The sequence below is a fragment of the Mytilus galloprovincialis genome, chromosome 11, assembly GCF_965363235.1.
Source record: "Mytilus galloprovincialis chromosome 11, xbMytGall1.hap1.1, whole genome shotgun sequence".
Lineage (NCBI taxonomy): Eukaryota > Metazoa > Mollusca > Bivalvia > Mytilida > Mytilidae > Mytilus > Mytilus galloprovincialis.
The window spans coordinates 59,319,119-59,347,000 of NC_134848.1; the positions used below are offsets into that span (position 1 = coordinate 59,319,119).

At 34.5% G+C, this 27,882-nt stretch overlaps 1 protein-coding gene and 1 long non-coding RNA gene across 2 annotated transcripts; one reads left to right on the plus strand and one right to left on the minus strand.

Annotated features, from left to right (window-relative positions):
- Window positions 1-13,819: 13,819 nt before the first annotated feature.
- Window positions 13,820-17,800, minus strand: LOC143052484 (uncharacterized). Its single transcript, XR_012971136.1, has 3 exons — window positions 16,566-17,800; window positions 15,715-15,876; window positions 13,820-15,088 (listed from the first exon to the last, which is right to left on the minus strand). It is a non-coding gene; the product is annotated as an uncharacterized LOC143052484 (long non-coding RNA).
- A 16-nt stretch (window positions 17,801-17,816) lies between these two features.
- Window positions 17,817-19,930, plus strand: LOC143052483 (uncharacterized). Its single transcript, XM_076225527.1, has 4 exons — window positions 17,817-18,047; window positions 18,409-18,486; window positions 18,867-18,929; window positions 19,454-19,930. Exons 1-4 carry the CDS (start codon window positions 17,899-17,901, stop codon window positions 19,650-19,652), a joined length of 489 nt encoding a protein of 162 aa, XP_076081642.1. The 5' UTR covers window positions 17,817-17,898; the 3' UTR covers window positions 19,653-19,930.
- Window positions 19,931-27,882: the final 7,952 nt, after the last annotated feature.

Here is a 27,882-nt window from a genome sequence, read left to right on the forward strand (position 1 = left end):
GGAGAACTGTAAGTAAATGTTAAAAGAATCCAACATATCTTTCAATTGATGCATGCTTCGGTTATTTTTAATGATGTACCTTTTTTTATTATTTGAAGGTTCAATTTTTACCAGGAGAAGAAATAAAGAAAACACATCACTTGATAGCTTGGTCCTTTGCATACCGACAAGCAAGGAAAGGTCATTGGATACAGTTTGCAATTGATCACCATCGTTTTAAAAGACGTATTCACACGACTGAGACGATAATTACACCTATTTTGTCTCTAGAACATAGATTGAAAATATACAACTTAATTACATTTAATATACACCATACACACTATAACCCCAAAAATTTAGAATAATAGTTTTTACCATCATTGTGACACTCCCAGTATTTAAATAGTATAAAATCACTGTTAAAAGTTGTTCACGACATCAGTTTTAGTGAAACAAAGTTACTGACAACATGCAGAAAGAACACAAAGATTCTCTTCAGCGTAATTACGTGAAATTGGTTAAAGAAACGCCGGTGGATGTTGTAACAGACCATCTATACCAGGCTGGAATACTTACTGACGAATTGAAGGAAGATATTTTACAACAGTCGAATTCGTATTCAAAAACTAGACAGCTGATATCTACTATTCAGAGAAGAGGTGCACAAGCATTCGAAAGTTTTTGCTCTGCTCTTACTTTAGAGGGAAATCAAATCTGGTTAATCTTTTGAAAAGTTCAATAACTGATACTTCAGGAGTGAGCAAAAATCGATGTATGTTACCTATAGGTGGAGACATATTTGTTGTTCCTAACGAATGGTGTGATAAATTGTTGATCCATATTCGTAAATACGAGAAAAACTCCACAGGTGCTTATATTCCAACCAAAAAAGGAATAGCTTTGAATTTACCACAATGGGTGCTTTTGGAAATGTATGCTAGTGACATAGATGATGCTATAGGTCAGATGATTGATGATGTTGACGGAAATCCCGAAATGACATTTCATCTTGGTAAAGGTGTGTACGTTACTGTGAATAGAATATATCCAACCGTAGACGTGCGACAGCGTTGGATGATTCCCAATTCAAGCCAAGTTGTTCCAACAAAGAAAGGTATTTCTTTAACATACGATAAGTGGGAAGCTCTTAAAGGAACATTTACTGAAGTAAGACAGGTTGTACCAGAACTGGAAAACATTGTTCCTTGTATTTTAGGAGAAGATCACCAAGTACAAGAGAGCATGTTAAACTGTTCAAGTTGTAATCCATTCGGGGAAATTTTGTAAACAGCTGTGTATAAAAGCATTGACTTCGTGTTATATTGTCATTAGGTCTTTTACTCGTTCGGGAAACAACATGATGTCAAGAACAGTATCATGTGAGACTGGATTAGTTGATAAAACTGAGATGCCACCTATAACGTTTTCTATGGGAGGTAGAATACCATCTCAGTCAAGTGTGGTTTCAAATATATCGTCAATATATGAAAAATACACCATGCATATAAACATTATAAAATGGACTGGAGTCGTTGTTCTACTGGCATTAATGTCTACAAGTTTAGCTTTGACCAGTGGAATGATTAAGAATAGTGCGCATTATAACTATACAGACTGTAAAAAGATCAAAGGAGCAGAAGATTATCAGAGCAGTGGAATCAACAACATATCATGTGGATATCTAAAACAGTTTGATTTACCAGAACAATATAAAGTGACTATCTGCACCCACCAAAAACAAGTTTGGATAGGTATTCGACATTTCATCGGAAATATAACAAGTGGCATATTTTTAAACAAAAGACAATGGAATTACCTACTGAGAATAAGATCAACTATTAACCAAGCCTTGAAAAGAGCCGACAATGCGAACAGATCATAGACAACAGCAATTATTTATACATATATTAGTTTTTGGTTTAAAAAATAAACTTATCTAGAATATGTATCAAGTCTTTTTTGTTTTTTTTTTTTGTTTTGTTTTTTTTGTTTTACTGTGTATAAACACAAGAAATCAAAATCATTCTGAACGGTTTTCATGCATATAGCAGTAAATATCATAATGCCGCATTGGAAGTAATTCTCAATAATGGCTAAAAAACGAAAAATGACTCACACACACACACACACACAATCCGCAATCAATTAACATTTGAAGAACAAATGTGTTTAAATATCCAACTTACTTTAAAATATCTTTAGTCAGAATGAGTTCATTAAACTATGAGGACTACTTACACAAAATATGGTATGATCTAAAACATCCGGCATCATTTACAGGTCCTGATAAACTGTATCGCATAGTAAAAAAAGATGGAAAATTTAAAATAGGAAGACATAAAATAAGGCAATGGTTACAGGATCAGGACTCGTACAGTTTATCCAGAAATACAGTGCGTAAGTTCAGAAGAAGTAGATATGTTGTCAACACGATAGACAGTTTATGGGAAATAGATTTGGCTCAATTTGATAGCTTTCAGAGTGAAAATTTAGGTGTGAAGTATTTGTTGTTTGTTATTGACGTCTTCTCAAAACATTTGTGGATAGAAAGCCTGAAAGATAAAACACATAAAAGTGTGCTGAAAGCTTTAAAAAAAATTCTATCTGGAAGCCGAAGACCAACCTCTATCCGTTCTGATTTAGGTAAAGAGTTTGTCAATAAGTATGTACGCGGTTATCTTTCAAAAGAAGGGATAAACACATACTATTCTCAAAATGAAACCAAGTCAGCTGTTGTGGAGCGAAGTATCAGAAGTATTAAAACAATCATGTACACATATTTCAGACACAAACAAACGTATAAATACATTGACGTTATACAGGATATGGTGGCGAGTTATAATAAAAGACCGCATCGTTCACTAGGTGGATATACCCCGTCCGAAGTGAACAAACAAAACGCAGATGAAGTTCGACTGAGTGCATATTTTGCCCGAAACACTAGCAAAAAAAAAATGAAAAGAAGAGAACTAAAGATGAGCAAACAATGTCATCAAAGGGAAAAAAGAAACCAGACAACAGCTTCAAATACAGAGTTAATGATCTGGTCAGGATTACATTTAAACGTCATCCGTTTCAGAGAGGGTATCAACAGAAATGGACAGAAGAGCTCTTTAAAATTCGACGTCGATATTACCGAGATCGTTTGCCCACTTACTTACTCAAAGATTTGTTAAATGAAAACATACTTGGTTCCTTCCATCATCCAGAACTTCAGAAGGTTAGAAAAGACGAGAAAAACACGATATGGAAAATCGAAAAAATATTAAGAAAGCGGAAACAGAATGGGATTAATCAAGCTTTGGTACGTTGGCTTGGCTACCCCAAAAAATTTGACGCTTGGTTACCGATGTCTGATATTCAAAACGAATAAGTAGTTTCAAATCTTTGTTTTTCTTCATTCGGTGCCAAGATGAGTATACGCATGGTTCTTAAATCAACAGATGGAAATCTTCTTTTTGAAAACAACACAGCATGTAACTTTACAATACAACTGGATAGACAAATAGATCTAACAGGATATTGGATGGTGGGGTTGACAGAAATAAGTATCACGTATAAAGATACTTCGAAGCACATAGAGGATATCTACGTTTATTCAAACATCTGTGAAGAGAGTTTTGTGGGGTCCTCAGAGAAACCCCTTCTTCGAAAAGTTTACATAAAGAAAGAAACAACGGAGCAATATACTGTAAACAAACAGAAACACTATAAAACAAACTTAATATTTGGCGTCCCCTATTTTGTCCCTGTACGTCTAGGGCGACTGAACCAAATCCATATCTATATAACTGATGAAATTGGACAACCGAGCTCATTCATCAACAAGAACTGCTGCGTGACACTTCATTTAAAAAAGTATCCGTTTCTGCAGTAATGTTCAATTCACCGTACGTAAGCGATGTACTAGCTTGGGAAGAATCAATAAAAAAAGCGAGTAATCGAAAGAAGCGTGTAAACAATCAGTCAGGAGGCGGTTTATCGAAACGTTACAGTAGGAAACGTCGGTTTGTTTTTCCGAAAAATAAATTACCGACAAACGAACCTAAAGTAGAACTGGTGGCTTCAACTGTTGCAATTGAGGACCGCGCAGAATCGGAACTAAAACACCAAAAGCAAGACAAAACTCCGTACATTGGAAGGAAAAAGTCAAGTTCAATGTCCAAGGGTATAAAAGGAAAAAACTCAAAAAAACAAAGCATTTCAATCGTCAACTCAAAAGGAGTAAGAGCACAGAAAAGCTCTAAGAAAAAAAAAACTCTCGGGAAGAGGAGAAAACAAAACAGAGTTCGCAGATTAGATTTCAACACAACCCCATCCATTTTCGATAGAGTAAAGACAAAATAATGGCTTATTTGAACGATGAAAACACAGACATTAACATACCAATGGAGCTAGATTTATTCGATGAACCTAAAAATCAAGTAGCGATCGACAGGATTTTTTATTCAGAAACAAGACCGCTTTCTAACTTTACATCATCAGATGCTTCTACAGTTGAATTTTTCATTTCTGGACAAGGTCCTGAATACATGGATTTGAGACGGAGTAGACTGTACGTTCGTGCAAAGATCGTCAAAGGTGATGGTAGTGCCTTTGATGACACGGATACGACAAGTATTGTTAATTTACCACTCCAAGCCATGTGGTCACAAATCGATGTGTATATGAACAATAAACTTGTCTCCGTAAGCACTTCAAACTACCCTTGGAAAGCTTACCTTAAGACGATTTTGAACAGTGGTTCAGACGAGCAGAAATCACAACTCCAGTCACAGCTTTTTATGAAAGATATCGGCAATTTAGCTTCTACAGATGGGAAATCAGGAGCAAACACAGGTCTAGTCCTTCGTCGAGATTTTATCAAGGCAAGCAGAGAATTCGAAATGGAAGGACCGCTTTTTGAAGATATATTTTCATTAGACCATCATTTAATTCAAGGTGTTGACCTCTCGATTAAGTTGTATCGTACTACCAATCCGTTTTTTGTCATATCAGGTGAAGATGGTGCTGCCTACAAGTTAGAGCTATTAGACTGTGTTTACAAGGCCTGTAAAATTAAAGTCGATCCTGGTATCCTCGTTAATCATATGAAACAGATCGAAATAAAACCTGTACGCTACTATTTCCAACGTACTGAAGTCAAAAGGAACACCATCAACAAATCCTCAAGTGAGTTCATTTGGGACAATCTATTTACCATTCGCCCTAGTACTCTGGTGGTTGGTTTAATATCACAAGATAGCGGTAACGGTTCTTATGGGACAAATCCGTTCTTTTTTAATCACTACAACGCCACTGACGTAGGTCTATATGTCAATGGAGAGAGCGTTCCGTCAAGACCCTTAAAACTGGACTTTGGAGATAATCGACAATATGCAGTGGCATACACTAATTTATTTGAAGCCTGTGAAAAGTTAAATAAAGATGCCGGACTTACCATTTCCAGAGAAGATTTTGGTAAGGGTTACACCTTATATGCTTTCCAATTGGACCCAAGCGGATTGGGAGATGACTATATAAACTTGGTTAAACATGGAAATGTGAGACTTGAAATGAAATTCAGTACTGCACTTCCTACAGCCGTTACCTGTATTGCCTTCGGAGTATTTGGTTCGTTTCTGGAAATAGACAAATCACGTAACGTTCGTTACGTGCAATCATGAATGGATACGAGTTAGAATGTGCCATCAGATCAAATCCGTGTTTACAAAATTTAGTGAAAGGAGTGTATGCTAGAAACAGCTTACCAACGGATGATATGACACAGTACCCTAGTGCCTATATCGTTAACAGCGACAGCGCCGATCGACCAGGAGAACATTGGTTAGGCATCGTGTTCAAGAACAAATCTGAAGGGATGTTTTTTGATAGTTTCGGGAACCCGCCAGAATATTATGGTGAAGAATTAAATCTCTTTTTGAACTCTAACGTGAGAAAGTACGAATGTTTTAATGTTCAAGTGCAGTCGAAGAACTCTTCTCACTGTGGTTTGTTTGTTTTAACTTTTTTAATGTTGATTGTATGTTTAAATTATTCATTAGAAGATATTGCATGTTTTTTTCATTCAGATGATGATGTTAACGACCGTATTGTTCTTAATTTTGTTAATACGTATTTTAGTTTTTGTTAATAAAATATAGAGTCATTTTTCACAGTATTTAATTGTCTCTCCTCAAACCTATCCTCGCACACATACTTTAGACACCGTCATGGAAACGTCGACAACGCTTCTACCTTTCCAAAGTCCATGCACTTGTATGGTATCGGGTGCAACGCAAAGTGGGAAAACAACTTTTGTTATGAAACTACTAAAACATTCATCAACCATGTTCAAGATACCTCCGGTGAGAATCGTCTATTGTTATACTGAGTTTCAACCTACTTTAGAACAAGCTGAAAATACAATACCCAATTTCGACTTGCACGAGGGGTTACCATCTCGAAGTGATCTCATTGAATGGACAAACCCTGAGAAGCACACGGTCATTGTTCTTGATGACATGATGAGATTAATAAGCAAAAGCGACGACGCTTTACATCTGGTTACGGTTCTATCGCACCATCGAAACTGTTCTGTGATTTACATCACACAAAACCTGTTTGAAAAAGGAACACATTTTAGATCCATAAGTTTAAATATTCATATATTCGTCCTGATGGCTAATAACAGGGATAAAAAACAACTCCTTGCCTTTGCAAGTCAGGCTTTTCCAGGTGAAGTGAATTATTTCAAAGAGGCGTACGAAAAAGCTATTAGCTCTGTTTCAATTGGTGGATATCTCATATGTGACTTATCACCGTATACGGATAAAAGGTATCGGTTACGAACGTCGATCTTCCCATCTGATGACGTCACAGTAGTGTATACACCAAACTGAATAAAAGTAGAGAACACTACCACATGACATCATTGCGTTAGAAAATGTCACTCAGAATCAGATCATACAGTACATTTCTTATTTTTTTGTATCATGCCGAATCCCGACAACGTAAAGTGTTGATTCAGTCTGCAACGAATGAGCAAATCGATATTTTATCGGAAATAGCATTGAATATTTACAGAGGTGTTTTGCATATGAGTCCTCATCATATAAGAAAACTCCGACCTTACCAGTTGAACATTCGTGCCCTGTGTTCCCGATCGATTGCACACAGGCGAAAAAGGAATATTTTGGTGAGACATCCGATTCTGATAGCACTCTTGATCAAACCAATTTTGCCCCTGGTGAACGAACAGTAATGGCCCAGGAACTCATGCTGATATCAAAGGAACGCTATGATCGTTTAATGAAACAGACATCCCTAACGAACAAGAAAGACACAGATGGGAAAAAAATGGATCAAGATACCAACGAAGGGGAAAAAAACGATAGTACGTTGCTGTCAATGATAGTACATTCTATACCTAAAAGGATGAACAAACGTGCTGTGGAACTTTACAAGTTCATTGTGGCTCAAGATCAAAACGAGCTGAGTCATAACGGGCAAGGTGAATTGGTCGTTAATGGAGAATGCATTAAGGGGTCACACATTATTGATCTCATTCGCCATTCTGTGTGTCCTGGGGAAAACACGCCAATTGGTGACAAAACGTTCAAAGACATTTTAGAAAAACTACATGTACCTAAAAGGTTAATAACAGGAAAAAGAAAGTGTCAATTCAAACAATCAGGTGGACTGTTCGTTAAGAGAAGAGGAGGAAGGCGTGACGTTGTACCCGGCATGCGAAATACGAACGAAAAGAAACACTGGTTAAAATATTGAATTTATTTGTTTTGACAAACACTATCTACATTTCTCAATAAATTGTGGTAAAACAAAAATGTCTCTCTTTAATCAATATCCGTAAGGAATGGTGTCGTAATTGTCTAGTAAAACTCGTTTATTGTATGTGATACAGTACTTTTTGTTTTCCTCTCGACTATATATTTTTCTGTGCGTTGCAAGGCGGGTGATTTTGCTTGGGTTAGTCAGTGTTTTATGCACACTCCTATCACGAGAAATCATGCTTTTAATAGCATCGAAATTCACTATGTTTGAATTCGTAAAATTCAGAGTAAAACCTTTCACCTTGCATGTTTCTGTACTTAAAGTTCTGTATGCATAGTTCTTATGGCCTCCACATACAAATTCCACAATGTGACCTTCCTCTGGTGATATTTCGGACGTCAGTTCGCCAAGGTAAATTCCAAGTGTTGGCTCTTTTGTGCCTTTACGAGACAAATACACACAGCTGTCGGTATCGTAATATAAACATTCACTACCGACTAAGTCTAACACCGAGTACAGTTTTAACCGTGCCCACATTGTGGTGAATATTGCAATGAAAATGTTCGTTTTTACATCCACAGGTGGAAATAGTGAGTTTTGTGACCATTCTAATTGTATGGTATCGTTCGAAACTATGTGAAAGTTTTCTACCATTTTCGTCGGATCTGACAACACCTGAAAGAATTTGTCACATTCCGTTTCGTGGAAGTATGAATGCCTCTTTAGGATCAGTCTCTGGCCAAATTTTCCCCAAAAACTGTTAAGACATAACTTCGCCAAACTTCTCAAACCGGGGTTTTCTTTGATGTTATCATAGTCAAGATGTATGCCTTCGTTTTCTCTATAGAGTCGAATGTATTCTTGCTTTTCTAATTCTGTTTTGCACTCTTTTGGAAATCCGGAACTCTCCTGTTTTATCTTGAGAAACAATTGCATATAGTCTGAAAACAGACCCCCGGATTTCGTTTCTTTGTCATATTTTGTAGTTTCAGGGAAATGCCATATCTCATAAATCTTTATAATTTTATATCCTTTTTTAACGGCTAAAAACACCTCGGGTGTAGCATAAGTACCGATGAATGCTCGCGCTTCCTCTGAACACGTGCATGTACTTCTGTTTTCCGCTTCTACACAAGTCCTGCAGAGAGGAAAAGTGAGTTTCTTGTTGCATCGATATGGTAATACAGGGTGGTAAAGTCCTCTTGGTGGCAGTATTTTCAATTTACACAGTCCAAAGTAATTATGTATGTCTTTGAAATCGTTCGTTATGATTTCGGGATGACCAAGAGGATATCGAGAATATTTATTAGTCCATGGATACAGGGATGTAAAGTCTACATATTTAATCTTTTCTCCAATATCTGCTTTGCAGTACATTTTCGTCCCGTCGCATCTTCCGCCCATGAATGCTTCCCTCTCCGAAATTCTCTCCACCAAATCCAAATTATCAATGAACGTTTTAAGATCGTCTTTTTTGTCAATATCTTGTCTAAATTCATGCTCCCATATATGACGATATCTGTATCCAAGATCTCGAATAGTTGACTCTCTCTTTTTTGTGACAACATATAACTCCTCCATGGATTGTTTAGTAAGTGGATGTTTCGTTTCCGATCTATCTTTTGGGTAGCATACACGACAACCATGAAAACAGCAACTGTAAAAAAAAAGAAAATTGAACAATACCATGAACGTTTGAGCATGCAATGACACACATGAGTATGCAATATGGTACACCAACAGCAAAACATTTTACCGAACTTTTTATGAAATTAACACACGTTTTCGGTACCATGAAATATTTATACCCGTAAATGAATACGTTCTGCACTACGCGTAACTTAGAACGCGTCATGAATAACGCGTAACTTATAACATATGATGGAATACGCGTAATTGATTACGCGCGCGTGCGGAGGGCGGGCGGCGGCGGCGGCGACCAAATTTTTAAGAATATTTTAAGGCACAACTTCATTCACAAACTCACCCTAAAAATTCGTACACTGTATTGGTCTCCCGACAGTAACCATCGGTGTGATAATTCGTCCCTGGTATCTTGAATTCACCTCCATTCAGAGCGTGTTGTATATGAATCTTGTTCTGTTTCTTGGCCCATTCCAACCAAGCAATCGATATTTTACTGTGATTGTATCTTTTGGTATATCCCTCAGAAGGTACATGTGCGAGGGGGCTCTTGACGAATTTTCTTTTTCCGAATCTATGTTGAGGGTTTTCAGATAAATAGGTATTGGACGAATACCAATTACCATCATGCCACACGTCGAACCCCTCTTCTGTAGGTTTCATACGTTTCCATTCGACATGGTCTGCAGTGAGAGTAGTTACTTGTATGTCATAGTCCTCGGTTAAAAACTTCGATTTGTATATTCCCATGCATACACTGGCTATTGTAACGTAATCAAGTGGATCTACCCCGCCTGGATACGTTATTTTTACATGTCCGGTTTCGGGATCGGTGATCTCGGTTTCTGTTCCAGTGACTTGTAACATTAGATTTCTGAATTTCAATAGACCTTCTCTCAAAATTGTCGTGTCACTAACACAATACGCCTCCATTTCTTTTGCAAAGTCGAAAATTTCATTTTGGCGTGACTTGTGCCAAGTTAAAAAGTTTTCTCTGTCTGATGTATTCATGTAATCGGCTCCATAATACCTGGTGGGAGGGTAGGAACCAACGTAATTTTGATTTTCCTCTCTGTTGAAAAAATGGGGAAAATAGCCTTTTTTCAATTCCGTCAATCCAAACGCTTTAGGAATTTTCGAAAGTTTCATTGGAAGAAAGTTTAAGGAGTCCAACACCTTGATGTTCAATCCACGTTGCACTAACATGTACATAATTTTACTCCCGTTGAAAATTATTTCTGGACGGATGGAGTAGGAGAGTAACCATTCAAGAAGAAAATAGTTATCGTAACCACTTCCGTTGTGACTGAGGACAATCCCATTTTTATATTGGTCAGAAAATACTGTTCTGCAGAATTCGGCCGTTGCGGTACTACCTTTGAACAGTTTCATTCGAAACCCACAAGTGTTAGCACAAGGTCCGCCTTTGAAAACTTTCTTATCACGTTGAGAGCAAAGCGGACAACGAACACCACAATACGAACATTTAGTATTGTGTAGTATTGGCTTATCTTTACAGAGGTCACAAGCCGTCTGCATACAAATAAAGTTTACTGTGTGTTCGCTAGAACCACACCAAGATTTGCTACATGTCTGACACAGTTTACATTTTTCACATTTTTTACCTTTGCCCGTACAATTTTCACACCTTGTATTTGTAGGTTGGTAGCCGTTTTCGCACTGTAATAATGTATCTTGCTTCGTTTCGGTGTCGAAAAAAATCATAACATTATCGGTAAGTTCCTTGGTAATTCTTCTCTGATAACACAGGTGTTCTCCCGTGTAATATTCGTTGCAGCAAGGACATTTCCATTCCCCACATTGGTGAATGGCGGGAGAACGATCGTCCCAAACTAGTATTTTTTTGCATATTTTACATTGATATCGTTTGTCGCATTCCGAATGTAATAATCCTCCTTTTCGTGTTTGTTTTTTCTCTACGTGTTTTCGAAAGCATTCCAGTGATCTGCAAATCCTGTTGCATGTACGACAAGACATTATACTGGACGTGTTTATACAGTCCGAGCTGCAGCAGACAGTACATGTTGTTTCACACGAATGCTGGTCTCTATTGTTGTACGGTTTTAAGCATGTACTACAGAAATAATTGCAGGAAAAGAAGCCCGTGAGACTAACAATAGCTGTAAAATGTTGGAAATCATCTTGTTCAACCAGATAGAGAAACACTTTTTTGCGCAGTGAATCGTTTTCCCCGACTCGAATGAATTTATTCCCTAATTTAGCTGAAATAACAAGAATTTGTATGTTTAACAGTCTTTCAAAAAGCTCTATTTCATTGATATTACACGGTTTTTCTGTACTCACTCCAACCAATTCACAAAGACGTCTAGAAAATAAAGTACATTCTTTCCTCCCCTTTTCTACAACGTGTTTATAATACCAATGCGGGTGACATTTGTGCTTCAAAACTTTATCTGGCATGGAACTAGAGTCTCCCTCTGTAAGAAGACGCCATTCTACGGGGGAAACTAGTCGACATGTTTTCAGAAAACACACGACTATAGCCATCGGCATGCACATAGTCGTACTGGGTATGTTCACAATAGAACGTTTTCTCATTAGACTGTTGTTTTCCCCCGTCAATTTGGTGATACGGAGTCGCCCGCCTCCCGATGGAATATCTATTCGACCCACTGTAATCGTACAACTGTCGTCAACAGGTAGTTCTTCGTTACTTTGTAACACCTTGCTTATTTCGTCCATCACTATTGATGAGTCCATTTTGTTCAGTTCACGTAGAGAGACTACAATCGGATCAGTCAAGCCGTTGTGTTCTATGATCACACGAGCGAGACTATTGGCATCTGAATCTTGACGTACTGTATCCAGGATATCGTCGAACAAACCATGTAGGTCTTCTGTTATGTCTGACAATTTCTTGTCGTGCAATTGACTGGTAAATTTGGCCTGAAAAGTCTTGTCAATGGCTCCAGTTTTAGCGTATGTTCGCTCTTTTATTTGGCTAAATGTGTATGCAGGTTCACTCTCAATGCCCGCCCCAAACTGATGTGTAGAGATTGCTTGATTTTGGGATGATACACGAGATTTTTTGTACATGGGCACATCAGTGTCGGTGTTTCTTGTTGTTGAGTATGAACAATCGGTGTTTTTTTCATTCCGACTTCTTTTTATCGTTTTCCGTGTAAAGGAATTTCCTGAATTAGTATCCATATGGTTAGAACTAGAATGTGGATAATCAAATAGGCCCATGTTGAATTCCGTTATTATATCGTGCTCAAGTGCGTGTAATTCGTACTTTACTTGTGTACTAGACACCTCGTCGCATATTGAACACTGAAAATGCGATGGGTTTGCTTGCCTCCTTAAATGGTTTAATCTGGAAATTACGTAAGGGTCATCATTCATTCCATAGGCGTGAGCAAACGTCAATAATTGATCAATCGAAGTAAAACAATTTATGATATCCTCTAAGACTGGGCAGTCGTTCATCTGAAAATAGGATACAGGTTTTAAACCTAGATAGACATTTGAAGTTGAACCATCATCATAACCTACCTTCTTCATTGGCACAAAAACACAAGTTTGGAGAAACATCTGTTATTATGACGATAAGGGACTCAGTGCTGGCTTCCAGATTTTTACCAATAACCATTCATTTTAAGATTCAGGAATGAAGCAATGCATGTTTTGTTAGTGTGGGTGTGTATGTGTATATGTTTTTTTTTGGTGAGAGTTGCTTACGTTGGAATCATGTTATTGTTTTGATAAAGCTGTAAGATTTTTTTTCATTGGTATTTAATGTCTCACTGCAATACCCAGATCCAGTCTTCTGTCTTGTATGATAAGATGTTCGTAAACAATTCTGTAGAACTACTGTTTCATTAGCCCTACCCCCCCACTTATCAATATTTTCTTTTCGTCAAATCAGCAAACAAACCAGCTGTTTCCACCAGGTAAAGAAGAAAAATCTAATTTAAAAAGCTATTGCTCATTTACAAATAAAGAAGAAATAATCACAATTTGTACATTCAAAAATATGTTTATTACATATAACAAATACAAAAAATACATTACAAAGACTCAAAATGAAAATTTATCAGTACAATCATGTCTAATTAAGAAAAAAAAATGAAGAAAATAACTAAGTCGTGTAAAGATAAATATATATGTTAGAATATTTTAATAAGAAATAAGCGAGAGAGAAAAAAAACATGGGTTATGCTTTTTATATTTATTTATTGTTAAAAAAATAAGTAATCAAAATTGAATAAGTAAAAAAAAATTCAGATTTTTACATTACTAAAAGAATCACCCCCCCCCCCCCCCCCCCCCCCCCCGTGAAAAACAAAGTTATCTCTCCCTCCCCACATGTTTGACACATTAATACTTTCCTTTAACCATTTAAATAAAACATATAATACAACAAATACAACTACAATAACATTTATAAAACACAAAAAGTACACCTGGTACTGAATCATTCATAACAAAGCATAACATCATATAATACTAACTAAACTAATCATAAAAAAATAGGTACACCCAGATACTGTTTTATTCATACATTAAAAAAAAAGCTTCTAATCATGAAATAAAATAAACATTTACCACAAAATAAAAACAACATTATTACACACAGATAAAATGTTTATTCAAGGTCACATTATGACAGAGTAAAATTGTTTATATTATTTTCTGTAAAATTTATTTGAAGGACTTTTTTTCAATGGATATCAATGTTTACTTTCTAAAAAAAAAAACAGTAAAAAAGTGGTTCAATTGTATCAATATTATTTAAACCCGTGTGAAAATATTTGGTAAAATAATAAAAAAAAATCCAGTTGTTTTCTACTTAAATATTTGAAATTAATAATAATCAAATTAAAAACATTAAAGGATGTTCTATACATTGAAATTGTAATTTGCTCAGTGTTCAAGACAGTACAATATGTTGATCAATAGTTACATGTCGGATCCTTTCACTTGGTGGATAGCTCCCTCATTAGCAATCATACCACATCTAATCTTTATAAATGTAACCCTAAACAAATGTTTTAACTTAAAACCACACACACACACACACACACAAATATGTACATACAAAAAACTATTCTACACTATATTGAAATTATATCTGTGGTTGTAATAACAATTTTGATTGAAGATATAAAAAAGATATAAAGAAAAGTGTATATACATACATTTAACCCTTATATTTATACATATTTAAAATGTTTTTATTATGTTTTATTTTATCAAAATTTGAATACCAATATATTTGAAAATATTAATAGATACTGTACCAAGGGAAGTAATCCCAAAATGATAGTCTCCCCCTTTTTAAAATTATTACTTTTATACAAGGGGGGCATGATTGTGATTAAAAAAAATTATAGGTATTGCATGCAATGACCCAGTCATTAGTATAATAATATGAGAAATCCTTTATTTAATTGCATTTCACAAAAGAGTTTGTTAAAAAAAACCCACAGATATAATTTAAATTTTAAGTCTAAATATATTTACATTACATTTAACATAAAAAATCACAAGTTTGGTGTGGAGGTCCACCTCCTCATGATGGGTCTGTGGGGTGTTCTCAGTGAGACCCTTCTCCTGGCCACCTTTTGCCTCCTCTTGACCACTCTGATCACCAGAATGGTTATCACAGTGAGTGTAATTCCAGCCACTGCACTGATGAGTTTATCTGGAAAAAAATATTTATGATAAGAGTAACTCGATAGTTTTATGTGTTAAAAATAAAAACACTGTGTATGATTTTCAACTTTTTTCTCATGAACGTTTTACTCTCTAATGTGTAATAAGTTTTTTTTTGTTCTGATATTTGATTACGAATGCTCCGTGTTGAAGGCTGTACCTTGACCTATTACGGTTTACTTTTATAAAAATGGTAACTTGATGGAGAGTTGTCTCATTGGCACTCATACCACATTTTCATATACATTTGATATATCTATATAAAGTTAGAGGCATATATATGTCTCTGATAAAAGACTTACTTCTAGATCAGAGACTTTTACAGATGTGCATTAATTCATTTAATAACAGGAGGGCACTGTAAACATGTAAAACTTGAAGTAGTCTTGTCTTCAACATCCAATGCATTTGTAGTAACACAAGTAACCCTCATCTCTAAAGTCTACATCTTTCTTATTTTTTATAATAAAGTCTCACATATAACAAAGGATTTTCCTACATGATTATAAAATTGTAGAGGGAAATATATATTTTTTTATAACATGGTTGTAGATGAGGGGATGTATATGTTCTTGCTTTTCACATTTTTTTATTCTTTCTTTATTATGAACATACCAAGGATGGTCTCTTTCTCCTCACATGGAGGTGGGGTTGCCACAGACCACCTGAAGGCAAATGTGGCCTTTTCTTTTGCTTCCTCCCCAGTCTCTGTGCTTTCTTCTGTGTTCTTCATAATAATCTCCTCTTCTCTCTCCACACCTGTCTTCTTTCCCAGAACTGTTTTAAGAAAAGTGTAAGAATTAACTTTACATTCCACTTGTTTTTACGAACCGGATGTTTCTAATAAAATCAAGGAGCCGTTTCAAAACAATTTGTATGTATATAAAGGCTTGTATCATATTCAATTTATAAATACAGCTTCTTTATTATGAATCTAGCTGGTATCATATTCAAATCATAGGTGTTTTTTTTATGTAGCTTGTTTGTATAGTTGCAATCAGGAATAAAAATTAAAATTTAAATATAAAAATCCCTTACCACTCCTCTAAACACTTCGGAAGTTTATCGGAAAGGGGTCATCTCAAAATTCATTTAGATGTTGATATAAGCTGTCATCACTTCTTGGATGTTGTTAAAACTTTTAATTGTTTACCTACGACTGGGACATTTTCTATCATCGTTTTTATGACAAATGAAATTTATTAGTTGGATACACTCGTTCGTAAAACGATTTTTGTTGGTAAATTTGACAATAAATTAAAATAAATATTTTTGTATAATTTTCTGGGCATACGTTTAAGTATTTAGTTGTAATTTAACAGTGGTTTCGAAGATACTTTGAGAAATAAATATACTTTTGTGTCTATATGCAATAAACAGAAAGGGAAAAAAGGGGGGGGGGAATGATTAAAGACATCAAAAGATACAATATATATATTTAGACAGAGATTCATAATAAATCTTACCTTCAACTTTGCACCCATTGATGCTTATGCCAGCCCCTGACCCAACCCGTACTACTGTTGATGGGGACTGGCATATCACAATGGTGGTGGGGTCGTACACTGTGATGCACCTCACACCCCTTCCACATCTCAGCATGGTTTCGGACACTTTATTGCAGACTCGAAAGCCACGGACACATGATTTCTCTTCCTTTGACAATACGAAGGTGGCATTAATATACATCAATAATAGTCCCAATGACAAAATTACGTGACGTCCTGCCATTTTGATTTCGCGGTCAATAAGTATTTCGCGGTCAATATGCGATAACGAGGGAGGACGGATACACGATGCATGCATTTTTTACTATTTATTTAATAAGTATTTTTTATTATTATATGATTTTAAAAATAAAAAGTGAATAAATGAATATTTTTACGGAAAAACTATTCGAATCTAACTTTTACACATTTTTTTTTATCTTGTTTTTTCCCCCCAAAAAAATGACCGCGAATGACCCATTTACGCAATATAAATTAGGTCGCCCTAATTTTGGTTAAAAGTTAATGGATTGAATTTCCTAAAGTACAATACATGTGCTAGATAGATTAATAAAATTTAGGTTAATCATGAAACTCTGTTAATCACTATTTTGATTGATGTTTCGTGATGGGGAAAAAAAAACGAGAGGAATTTAATTAGACTGTATAAAGGACAAGGTTGGCCTTAACTTGATATAAAAACAACTGAAAAAAAGTAAGAATTTCAAACTACATTCGACTCACCTTAAAGCTAAAACTTGATTCCGAGAAAGGTATGTGCATTAATTGATAACTTTACTTTTTTTTTGTCTTAAAATAAGGGTTTCAATTTTTTCTTTTCTTTTTTTTAAATCAATATTTCGATACAGTTTTAGACAAAATAGTTTTGATTCCAATCAATTATAAGAATATGTGAAACAAAAAGATTTTTTGTGGTTAAACAACTTTGACTTGCTTAATTTAGAATAAATATTATTTCTAATAAATTTCTGAACTTCAAATGTATATGTATATGTGTGCGTATGTGTCAATTTACGAAAGTTCTGATGTTTTATACTTTTTTACAATAGAAAAGAAAAATGGTAAATTTTTTACCAGACGAGGATTCGGTATACAACTGGACCGAGTGAGTACATATTTGATTTATAAACATTCAAAGTTCATTCTAAAATCGTTACCATCGATTTTATTCTTTTTTTGATTTTTTTCATAAACATTCATGGTTTTTTTTTCAATTTAAGTTCTTTTACATAATCAATTTGAATAATGGAAGTTTGATATCTTTTCAATTACCTATAACACATTTTAGTTTATGTACAAGAAAACATTAATGATTTATCTCTTTTTTAGTTCGCAGACTGATTTATTTTTACAAGACTTTCCATGGAGTGGGGGAGATGCGAGAGGGGAGGAGAGTAGCCCCATTCATTTTGGCACGGTATTTAAAGAAGAACCAATATCGTAAGTTTCCTTGTCTCTTCTTGTATTTTTGTAGGAATATTGTACCTAACTAAATGGAAATTAAGAATTTGGGACACGAATGTATCGACAATAACATTATTTTTTTTGTAACTCTGAGACATTTCAATATAATTAAACACATGCTATTTCGGAGTAATGGATAAAAATGTCAGTAACTGCAGGTATAAATATATATATGCATTTTCTATCTGTTATGTGAAACTACAACATTATATCTTCACAAAAATGGGAATGTGCTGTTAACATTTATATCCTACTTTTTTAGTTCATTTTCATTCCAAGAATAAACATAAAAATTAACCATTCGTTGATATTCAGAACTTGACGATTAATTTTGTAGTGGTGTAAAGAGATTCTATGAAGTGGAATCTTCAAGAGAGAGTTCACTTTTATCACCAGAAAAAAAGAAATCACCTAGGTAAGTTTTAGATATGTGAATTTTCGGTATATGATGTACAAATTTGCAGTTACATCCAGTCAGAATAGGGGCGATAAATATGATGTCTCGTGTAAAGAAAGTGTCACGCTTATTGCACGTTAAGAAACCTTGCAACAGCTCTTCCAGGGGATCCGTAGGTGACCTGTTGCAAGGCTAAATTTCTGTCCCTATGCAATATACTCTCCGATTTCCCGTGGTAATCTACATTTCTCCGACCTTGATCTCCCGCGGACCACCTTATTACAAAACCTATCTATTGTGTTTATTGTTAATTTATTTTTGACCTAATGAACATGAAATCTTTTCCAACAACCAATGAATCAATTTTGTATATATTGTATATGATTTTTTTTATTCAGCAAAAAAGGGGTAAAACGACGGTTGATAACAGAGGATAAAGAAAATGATCAGAAAATGAAAAGGTAAGTTGCTTTTTTATTGTTTTTTTCCATTTGTTTACAAACCAAAAATCAAGATTTAATGTCATAACGTAGTATATTTATTAAACATATGAAACCGTAACACGAGATATGACCTTAATCATTATTAAAAGTAAAAAATGGGGTAGGATACTTTAAGATTAAGCGCTGAACAAAAAAAAAACAAAACTCTCTGGCTGATAATCAATGATTATCTTTGAACGTTGTTAGATTGTAACAGTGAGAAAAATAGAGAAAGAAGCATTAAAAGGAAAAGATATTGTAACCATCAACGATACAGATACACACAACTACATTGTTTATAGGAAAAAAATATCGAGTTATCTCTCTTTATACATAGTCTCAATTATATATAAAAAGCATTTTTTTTATAAAGGTGTTATTTCTTCAATATGCGTTTTCTGTCTTAAATTAATAGACAATGATATAACTGTTTTTGCTGGATCAGTGTTTGTTTTATATATGTCTGCTTTGTTCTTTTTATTTTTATAATATTTGTTTTTCAGAGAACAACTGGATAGACATTCAGATAGTATAAGACCAATGTGTTGGGGGGAAAAATCCTCCCAGATAAAACAATTAACAGAAGTGATAGGGAAAATGGAGGAAAATCATTCTACTACTATTCACATCTTAAAGGGTATGATTACCCAGTTGGAGAAAGAAAAGCGAAGAAGGCAGAACATTATTACGCATACATTATGAATAAAGTATTTGTACTTGTATTTGTATTGGTTTTTTTTTAATAACACATTCAGTACTAGAAATGTATTGCTCAAAGATTACATTACGTTAATTTCAATAAGTCATTTGCTCATACTGGAAAATATCGAACATAAACAACAATTAGACACATTACAAAATCATACTTACATTATAGTTTAGTCGCTACACGATTTTATTTGTTTTCTTAAATAGAACCCACAACTATTTATACTTCTTAGTATATAAGGATGGGCCAACTTCAGGTGTTGAATCATTTAAAAGGAGTGGGTTACACAGATGTTTAAACACTTGTAGTATATTTAAGGAGTGGTTGCTTAGGTGTTAAAAGACACCTGTTTACATGATTTAAACGTGTGCTTTTACACTGGTTTCTGACAGTGTATTTAGGAGTGGTTTGCTAGGGTTTTAGGACATCTGTTTTAACTTGTGCTTCTTGAAAAAAATACAATGCGTTCCTTTAAAGGATTGGGTTTGTCATATGCTTAGACACCTGTTTCTGATAAAACGTATATAGGAGGGGGTTCACACAGGTGTTAAAACATCTGTTTATGTAGCTAATGCTTTTAAGTGTAAATCTATAAGGAGTGACAGTTATTCAAAATAGAGTGTGAAGGTTCGCATTGCATCAGTGTATTATTAGAGTGTTTAAAAGTGAACATTTATAAAGTGCTTACACTTTCACCTCAAAATATTTATAACCCCCTCTTATTTTTAAAAAGAAAAAACTTTGACCCCAATATTTTATAACCCCCTCATATTTATGGCCCCATTTGAAAAGGGGTGGGGGTTATAATTATGCACCCACACTCAAGGGGCTTTGGGTGTTCAGTGATACTACACTACTTATATAAGCTTTGGATTTTACATATTTTGGCCACGAGCATCACTGAAGAGACATTATTTGTCGAAATGCGCATCTGGTGCAGAAAAATTGGTACCGTTAATGTTATTACAAGTATCCATTTAAAAAATAATGAAGAGTAAGCATGGACTAATATCCAATTGTTCAAAATATTTAAAGAAATTAAACAAAAGCTCTGTTATTAGACTTTTGACTATGTGAATTATAGCATGGAAGCAATTTGGGTACTCCTCATTTCAGAATCATTGATGGTTTGGAGGTCAGTTTAGACCAATTTTTCTATGATTCCATATGGAATAAAAATCAAATTGGTTTACCTTTATAATAAAGAAGGATAGGGCTACAAAATAAACACAGAATGGACATTTTTGTTTTCATCATAAAAAAAACGTAGATGAAAAAACTGTCAAAATAGGTGCAATTTGGGTACCGTCACGTTACATTTAATTGAAATCAATTAAATAATAACAATCTTCTTAAACTGAAAGATTGACAATACTTTCTTTTATTCGGACTTGATATCATCAGAATCAAACTAACTTTGGTTTTGTGCAAGTTAAAATAGCCTACCATATAATTCATTTTCTCTATCACAGAGATTTGGTGTTCATGAATAATTTTCCTGTGCATTTTGCCATTTTGGAATTATAAGCAACTTGTAATTACAGGTTTTTGGCGATGAAATATGTCCTACGATTGTTCTTTGACATCTTAGCCAAAAGTACAGGGAATAATAAACTACGTACGGGTTTCAATTGAGCACTATTTCTTATGTGCAACTACAAATATTTAGGTCGTTCGACGATCATTTAAACGGATAGTACCTACGATTTTCACTAATTTATGACTCAAAATACAGAATTTTAAACAAATATAAAGAATAATTTCATAAGGTTTAAAGAAGATTTTTACAGATTTAACCACCGAACTGAATTATTATCTATAGACAATATATTGCTGTAAAGACCGCCTTATTCCTACCACGATAATTGACCTGTGTTTGGATATCCTAATTGTGCCTGCAAAACTTGTAAATGTAAGTAAACATGTCGGAAAGAGGAAATTTAGCGGGAAGAAGAAAACGTACCCTCACAGATTCTGATGGAAAGAGGAACATAGAAGATGCACAGGCCACTTATTACAAGTCGAAAATCCGCATTGGAAACGAGATTGCTAATTGGAATGACCTGACCGGTTAAGTCTGGATAGTCACACACAAGTTGCTAAACTGCTGTTGGACAGGTTTGTGTGTTGTTTACATTTCTACCTCAGGCATAGATTACCTTAGCTGGATATGGCAAAACTTTTAAGAATTTTGGTTCTCATTGCTCTTTAACTTCGTACTTTATTTAGCCTTTTTAACTTTTTTGGATTCGAGCGTCACTGATGAGTCTTTTGTAGACGAAACGCGCGTCTGGCGTTTATACAAAATTTAGTCCTGGTATCTATGATGAGTTTATTTACATTTATAGCTTCAAAATTCTTGTTCCAAAACAGACCTTTTTTCATATGTCAAAGAAGCACACTGCTTCTTATTTGTTTATATATTGCCAAATGATGTTTGTTTACTTAATTCTGGACGAGCAAATGTATGTAAAAGCGATAATTATAAGTGTAATAGAATGCGTTCATTCACGAGGGCCCACAAAGGGGAAATCTTAACTTACTGTTATTAAAAGTGTATTCGGCATTTTATCTGAAATTTCAATTGGTTTTAAGTTAAATTATCAATCATAGGTATGCAATTCAAGACAGAAATATCAGTCCTAGAAAGAAATCAAACTTTGAAGACCATGCAATGTTCAAAACACCCAACACACACTGCTCCATCCAGTACCAGCCTAAATAGTGCAACACCAGATCCCAAAGCCATGACTCCTAGTAAGAAATCAAAACATGAAGAATTTAAAACTCAATCATATGCTGCTCAATCCAGTCCAAGTATGAATTATGCAACACCGGTTCTAAAAGTATTGACTTCGACACCAGGTCCTCTTGTTGACAATATTCAGCCCATGTCTGATATGTCCAGAATGTCATCTTCTGAGAGTGAAAGTCAAGCTGAGTATGTATTTGCTAACATTATGCCGAAGTTAACCACGAGCATCACTGAAGAGACATGTATTGTCGAAATGCACATCTGGTGCAAGAAAATTGGTACCGTTAATTTTATTAACAATTTATTTTATTTTTTATTTTATACATACATTTAAATTGTAATATGATGCTGATTGGAAAATTGAACATAAAAAGTAAATAAAGGTGATTCATTTATATAATAACTCATACAATTTGCCTAGACTGAATGTGGAATTCATAAATACGTCATGGTTTATTTTCAGCGATTCTGATGCACATATCTCAGGAATTGAAGAATTACCAAGTCGTAGACGGTCACATATGAAAGAATCCAGCAATTTCATAAATCCTTTTGAGCAAGTTTATTTTGAGAGAAGGACAATGGAAGTGTATACACCTAGAGCTATATCTAAGAACAAAATTGCAAGAAAATGTTAAATCTGGGAATGACAACAACAAAAGGGGTAATACTCGTTGGCCAATTAGAGTATGCTATTCATTACATAGGGTTTAGGTTGTAACTTTGGTGAAAAATTCAAATTTCAACACCGATGTTTCAATTGTGGTTTCAACCACTCATTCTCACATGCAAAAAAAAAAACTCTGTATCGACTTCCTTAAAACTTCACACAAACTAATAATAATAACTCTTACAAGATACAAGGCATAACTATCGATTACTTTCGAGGTGATAACAGAATACCCTCCTGATCTAGTAACTAAGACGACACCTCTCCAAGGACAGAAAAAACTAATTCCAAACATTGTATCTACTATGACAAGTTTAACTAAAATAATACACCTGTTTTTCCAACACTTGATACCAGGAACCAAAGTTTCCAAAATGATGTTACCCCTCAAGATATTAATGTGAGAAATTGCAACTTCTATAAATCCAGATGACGATAGTAGGTTATCTAGAGTTGTCCGGTCAAAGGCAGTAAATGGCCTTAAAAATCATCTCACTTCCGTATCAGATCACCGTGATTAGATGCCGTAACTACATGGAAAACAACATATAAACCTTCCCCTTCAAGCTGATGATATGGACCAACCACCCATATATCAAAACCGTCCAATAACAACCATTATAGAACAGACGCATGCTTTACAAAATGACAATTATTCGTATGGAACTATTTTTCCTCTAGATACAAACAAAAGTAATTTAAGTAATTTAACACAATTCTAAATTTATATGATTGTTATTGTTACAAGAGTAAAGGTTTGATCATACAAGATGATTATATTATAAAACCCATTAAACAATTCGATTATTATAATAGCAATAGTAGAGAAGTCCACTCAACAACAGTTTACCTGCAAACTCTCAATCTGATCATTTTGGATTTTAGATTTATTTTTACTGTTTCCACGTCATGTAATGTTGTCATTTTATCGGTATATTTGACATGCCCATCAAGCGCGGAGGTTTGATTACCCACAACACGAAATTCAACCTACCATGTTCTCTTAAAATGTCCTGTACCAAGTCAGGATTCGAATATGGCAGTTGTTATCTAATAGTTCATTTCTATGAATGTTGCATTGGTGTTTATGTTGCACTTCTGTGTTCTGTTATTATGTTGTTTTCCGCTGATAGTTTATGCGTTTCCCTCGGTATTAGTTTGTTACCCGGATTTGTTTTAGCTCAATCAATGTATGACTTTTGAAAAGAGGTATACATCTGTTGCCTTTATTTACTCCTACATTTGTGGGGTTTCATAATGTAACAACTTAAGTGCTGTAAGTGAGAAGCACAGGTTTTAGAACGCAACGTTGATATGTGTGTTAATGAAATGGAAGTTATAAGACTTATTTTCAACATAAAGAATTGAAATACTAAGAACTTCATAATAAAAATAGTGATATGTTAGATGTATTCAACAGTTGGACATGACATTTCATCGTATATTCGTGCATCCAGCCAAATCTGTATTCATTGACATGCTGATCAAAACAATAATTGACATTGAGTATGAGGTAAACAAAGGTAGAACAATATGGTAAGCTATTGTTAACCCTCGACCAGGTCATTATGAGGAAAACATGTACTTGTTAAAATAAATTGTGTAACATGCTTGGTATAGGAAGTACTAGTATATGGGCACAAACTTGCTGTCAAATGGCTACGACTAACGTTTTTATAGTGCTGATGAACTGATTTATGAGCTTTGCGAATACTGAAAACGGATAACGCTTTTCCAATCAGTGGAAGGATATTTTGCCGGATTAATTGTTGGTTGGTTAACGTCCATTTGCAAATATTTCATGCAAATTAAAGACGAAACAAGATACACAATAAGAAGGTCTTGTAATAAAGGCCATGGGGGATGAAGGTCGGGGAAATTTGGACAGCCACTTGACAATGAGGGTATAATGTATAGGACAGACATTTTGTCTTGCAACACACCACCTACGGACCCTCAAAGAGTTTTGGCAAGGGTTCTTTACATGCGAGACCGTTGCACTCTCGATACATTGGATTTAACATCCTCATTCTGACCGGACGTGGCTGCAAACTTGTAAATCCCGCACAGCCATTTCCAAGCGTTTTACTGCATGAATTTTCTAAAACATTTTAGTATCGTCGATTTGTTCAAATAAGCAGATATTTACATTTTTATGATGATGACTTGGCCGATAAATCAGACCGGTTATATAATCAAAGCGCGAAAGCGCTGTAAAGGCAGTTAATTACAGGTTGTGTGTATTTCTAGTCCAGTTATATCATTATCTTCCATAGAACAGAGGTGGTTTGTAGTATTTAAGATTTAGAGTTCTCTTGTACCTAGTTCACCTATATCTATAGTCTACTGTTTACAGTATATTTTCTGTACCTCGCCATGAAATGCATTTTTAAGACATAAGAACTTTTCCTTTTTAATGTAAATAAAACTATTTTTAATTATTGATTATATACACATATTCAATTACTCCTATCCTATGAAAAATAATTCACAAAGATTGACTAGTCTCCGTTCTGTGTGTATTGCTAGAACATCAAGTAACATAATGGTTAATGTACATAGTAACATGTCAACTCTTTTGAAGACAGAACTTTTTTAAAATTGTCCCTCCAAGCAAAATTATTTTTCAGTATAAACATGATAAAGTTATCTACCTGTATTAATGACCTAGAGACTCTCAAGAGCCTGTGTCGCTCACCTTGGACGGTCTATGTGCATATTAAACAACGGACACATATAAAATGACAAAATTGTGTTTTTGATGATGGGGATGTGTTTGTAGATCTTTCTTTACTGAACATTCTTGGTGCTACAATTATCTCTATCTATAATAAACATGGCCCAGTATTTACAGTTGAAAATATTTTTTAAAAATTAACAAAAAATACAAAAATTTATGAAAATTGTTAAAAATTGACTATAAAGGGCAATAACTCTTTAAGGGGTCAACTTAAAATTTTGGTCATATTGACTTATTTGTAGATCTTACTTTGCAGAACATTATTGCTGTTTACATTTTATCTCTATCTATAACAAGTGAAACTGCGAGCTACTGCTCACTGATGATACCCCCGCCGCAAGTGGATAATATTAATAGTGTAAAAATATGCAAGTGTTCGGTAAACAGGAAGTTGTCGAGTGATGAATCTGAAAACGCATCACACGGTATAGCTGACTTATATAAATCCTGAAACCAAATTTCAGAAATCCTTGTATTGTAGTTCCTGAGAAAAATGTGACGAAAATTTTCAACTTGGCTATCATGTGTAAAATCAGACAAGTGTTCGGTAAACAGGAAGTTGTCAAGTGATGAATCTGAAAACGCATCACACGGTATGGCTGACATATATGTTAGACTCAGATCGACGTCCGGCCTCTAATCGACGTCCATTCCTCAAATCGACGTCCGTTCCTCAAATCGACGTCCAAATCTGACGTCACATTCTCAAATCGACGTCCAATATTGTTATTCTCTATAAATCGGACGTAATGTATTGCCATAAACGACGTCCGATTGATTGTAGTCGTCTTTAATTCATGTTCAATATCAATAAATAATAAATTACGGGACTTAATTTACACTTATACATATACATGTTTTGTATGGTTCTTATGACAACTAAATTTTCCGAAACATTTATACATACTTTCCGTATACATTTCTTCAACCAGAAAACATGTATATTAATGTTAATCCTGATAAAAGATTATCCAATTGATCCACATAATAGTGTGTCATTCCTATTCATAATAATAAATTACATGCATGTAAATGTATGGCAATTAGTAAGCAACCCATCAACAAAGAAAACCAAACGAAATCTAGGAGCTTTATTGAGTCTTCAACAATAGACAAAATGAGAGTATTATAATTCGGACTCTGTAAAGTTTTTTTCCAACAAATTTCTAAGTTTTACACATGGAGTGAAACGTAAACACAAGAAATTGGCATTATGTTTTATGTTGTGCAGTTACACCATGTACACCACTATTTTGGGTTAAATGCAGTGCTCACACACATGTTTAACCCCGACATATTCTGTATGGGCCATCAGTGCATTGGTTTTCGATGGTTTATGTCTGTGATATTTGTCTTTCGGAATTTTTTTTTATAAAGAAGACCGTTAATTCTTTTATTTGAATTGTTTACATTATTTATGTCGTGGCATTTTATAGCCTTTGTGGTATGGGTTTTTATCATTGTTGAAAGCCGTATGGTTTATAATTGCTCACATCCATTTTATTTGAACTCTGGTGTATAGTTGTCCCTCTGGAAATCATATCCATCTCTAAAATTTAAAAATTGATATCACAACCTGTTTAAAAACTTAGTCTAGTCTTTTAATAATTAAAAAAAAAAACACTTTTTTTTTAAATAGATCTTATTTGTCTCACATAATAAGGGACGATATCAAAAGTTCAATGAAGTATAAAAAAAACTTAATTCATATAGTTTTTTTCACTGACCCCCCCCCCCCCCCTAACCCCTATTAACTCATGATTTGGGAATAATAAATTGACCAATAATGATATATATAAAATCGATGTCAATTAGACAAAACTTGCAACAATTTTCGAATTTTGAACCCCGCCCAAAAATTATTTGAGTTAAGTTGTTTTTTTTTTATCCTTCATTGATTTTTTTTATATCGTCCCTAAAGGTTTAAATGTATCAGCTGTTATCGGTTCACTTCAGTTTTATAGTCTGTGTCCAAAACGGACTTTGACTAGAGAAGCTAAAATCGGACGTCGATTAGAGAATGTCAAAAAATGGACGTCGATTAGATAGGCATAAAAT

What these genes read in the sequence shown, in the direction of transcription:
- LOC143052483 (XM_076225527.1), top strand. Translation starts at nt 17,899, where the DNA reads ATGTACAAGAAAACATTAATGATTTATCTCTTTTTTAGTTCGCAGACT. An exon ending in TTTAAAGAAGAACCAATATC is followed by an intron (nt 18,048 to 18,408) that starts GTAAGTTTCCTT and finishes TTAATTTTGTAG; the next exon opens with TGGTGTAAAGAGATTCTATG. An exon ending in AATGATCAGAAAATGAAAAG is followed by an intron (nt 18,930 to 19,453) that starts GTAAGTTGCTTT and finishes TTTGTTTTTCAG; the next exon opens with AGAACAACTGGATAGACATT.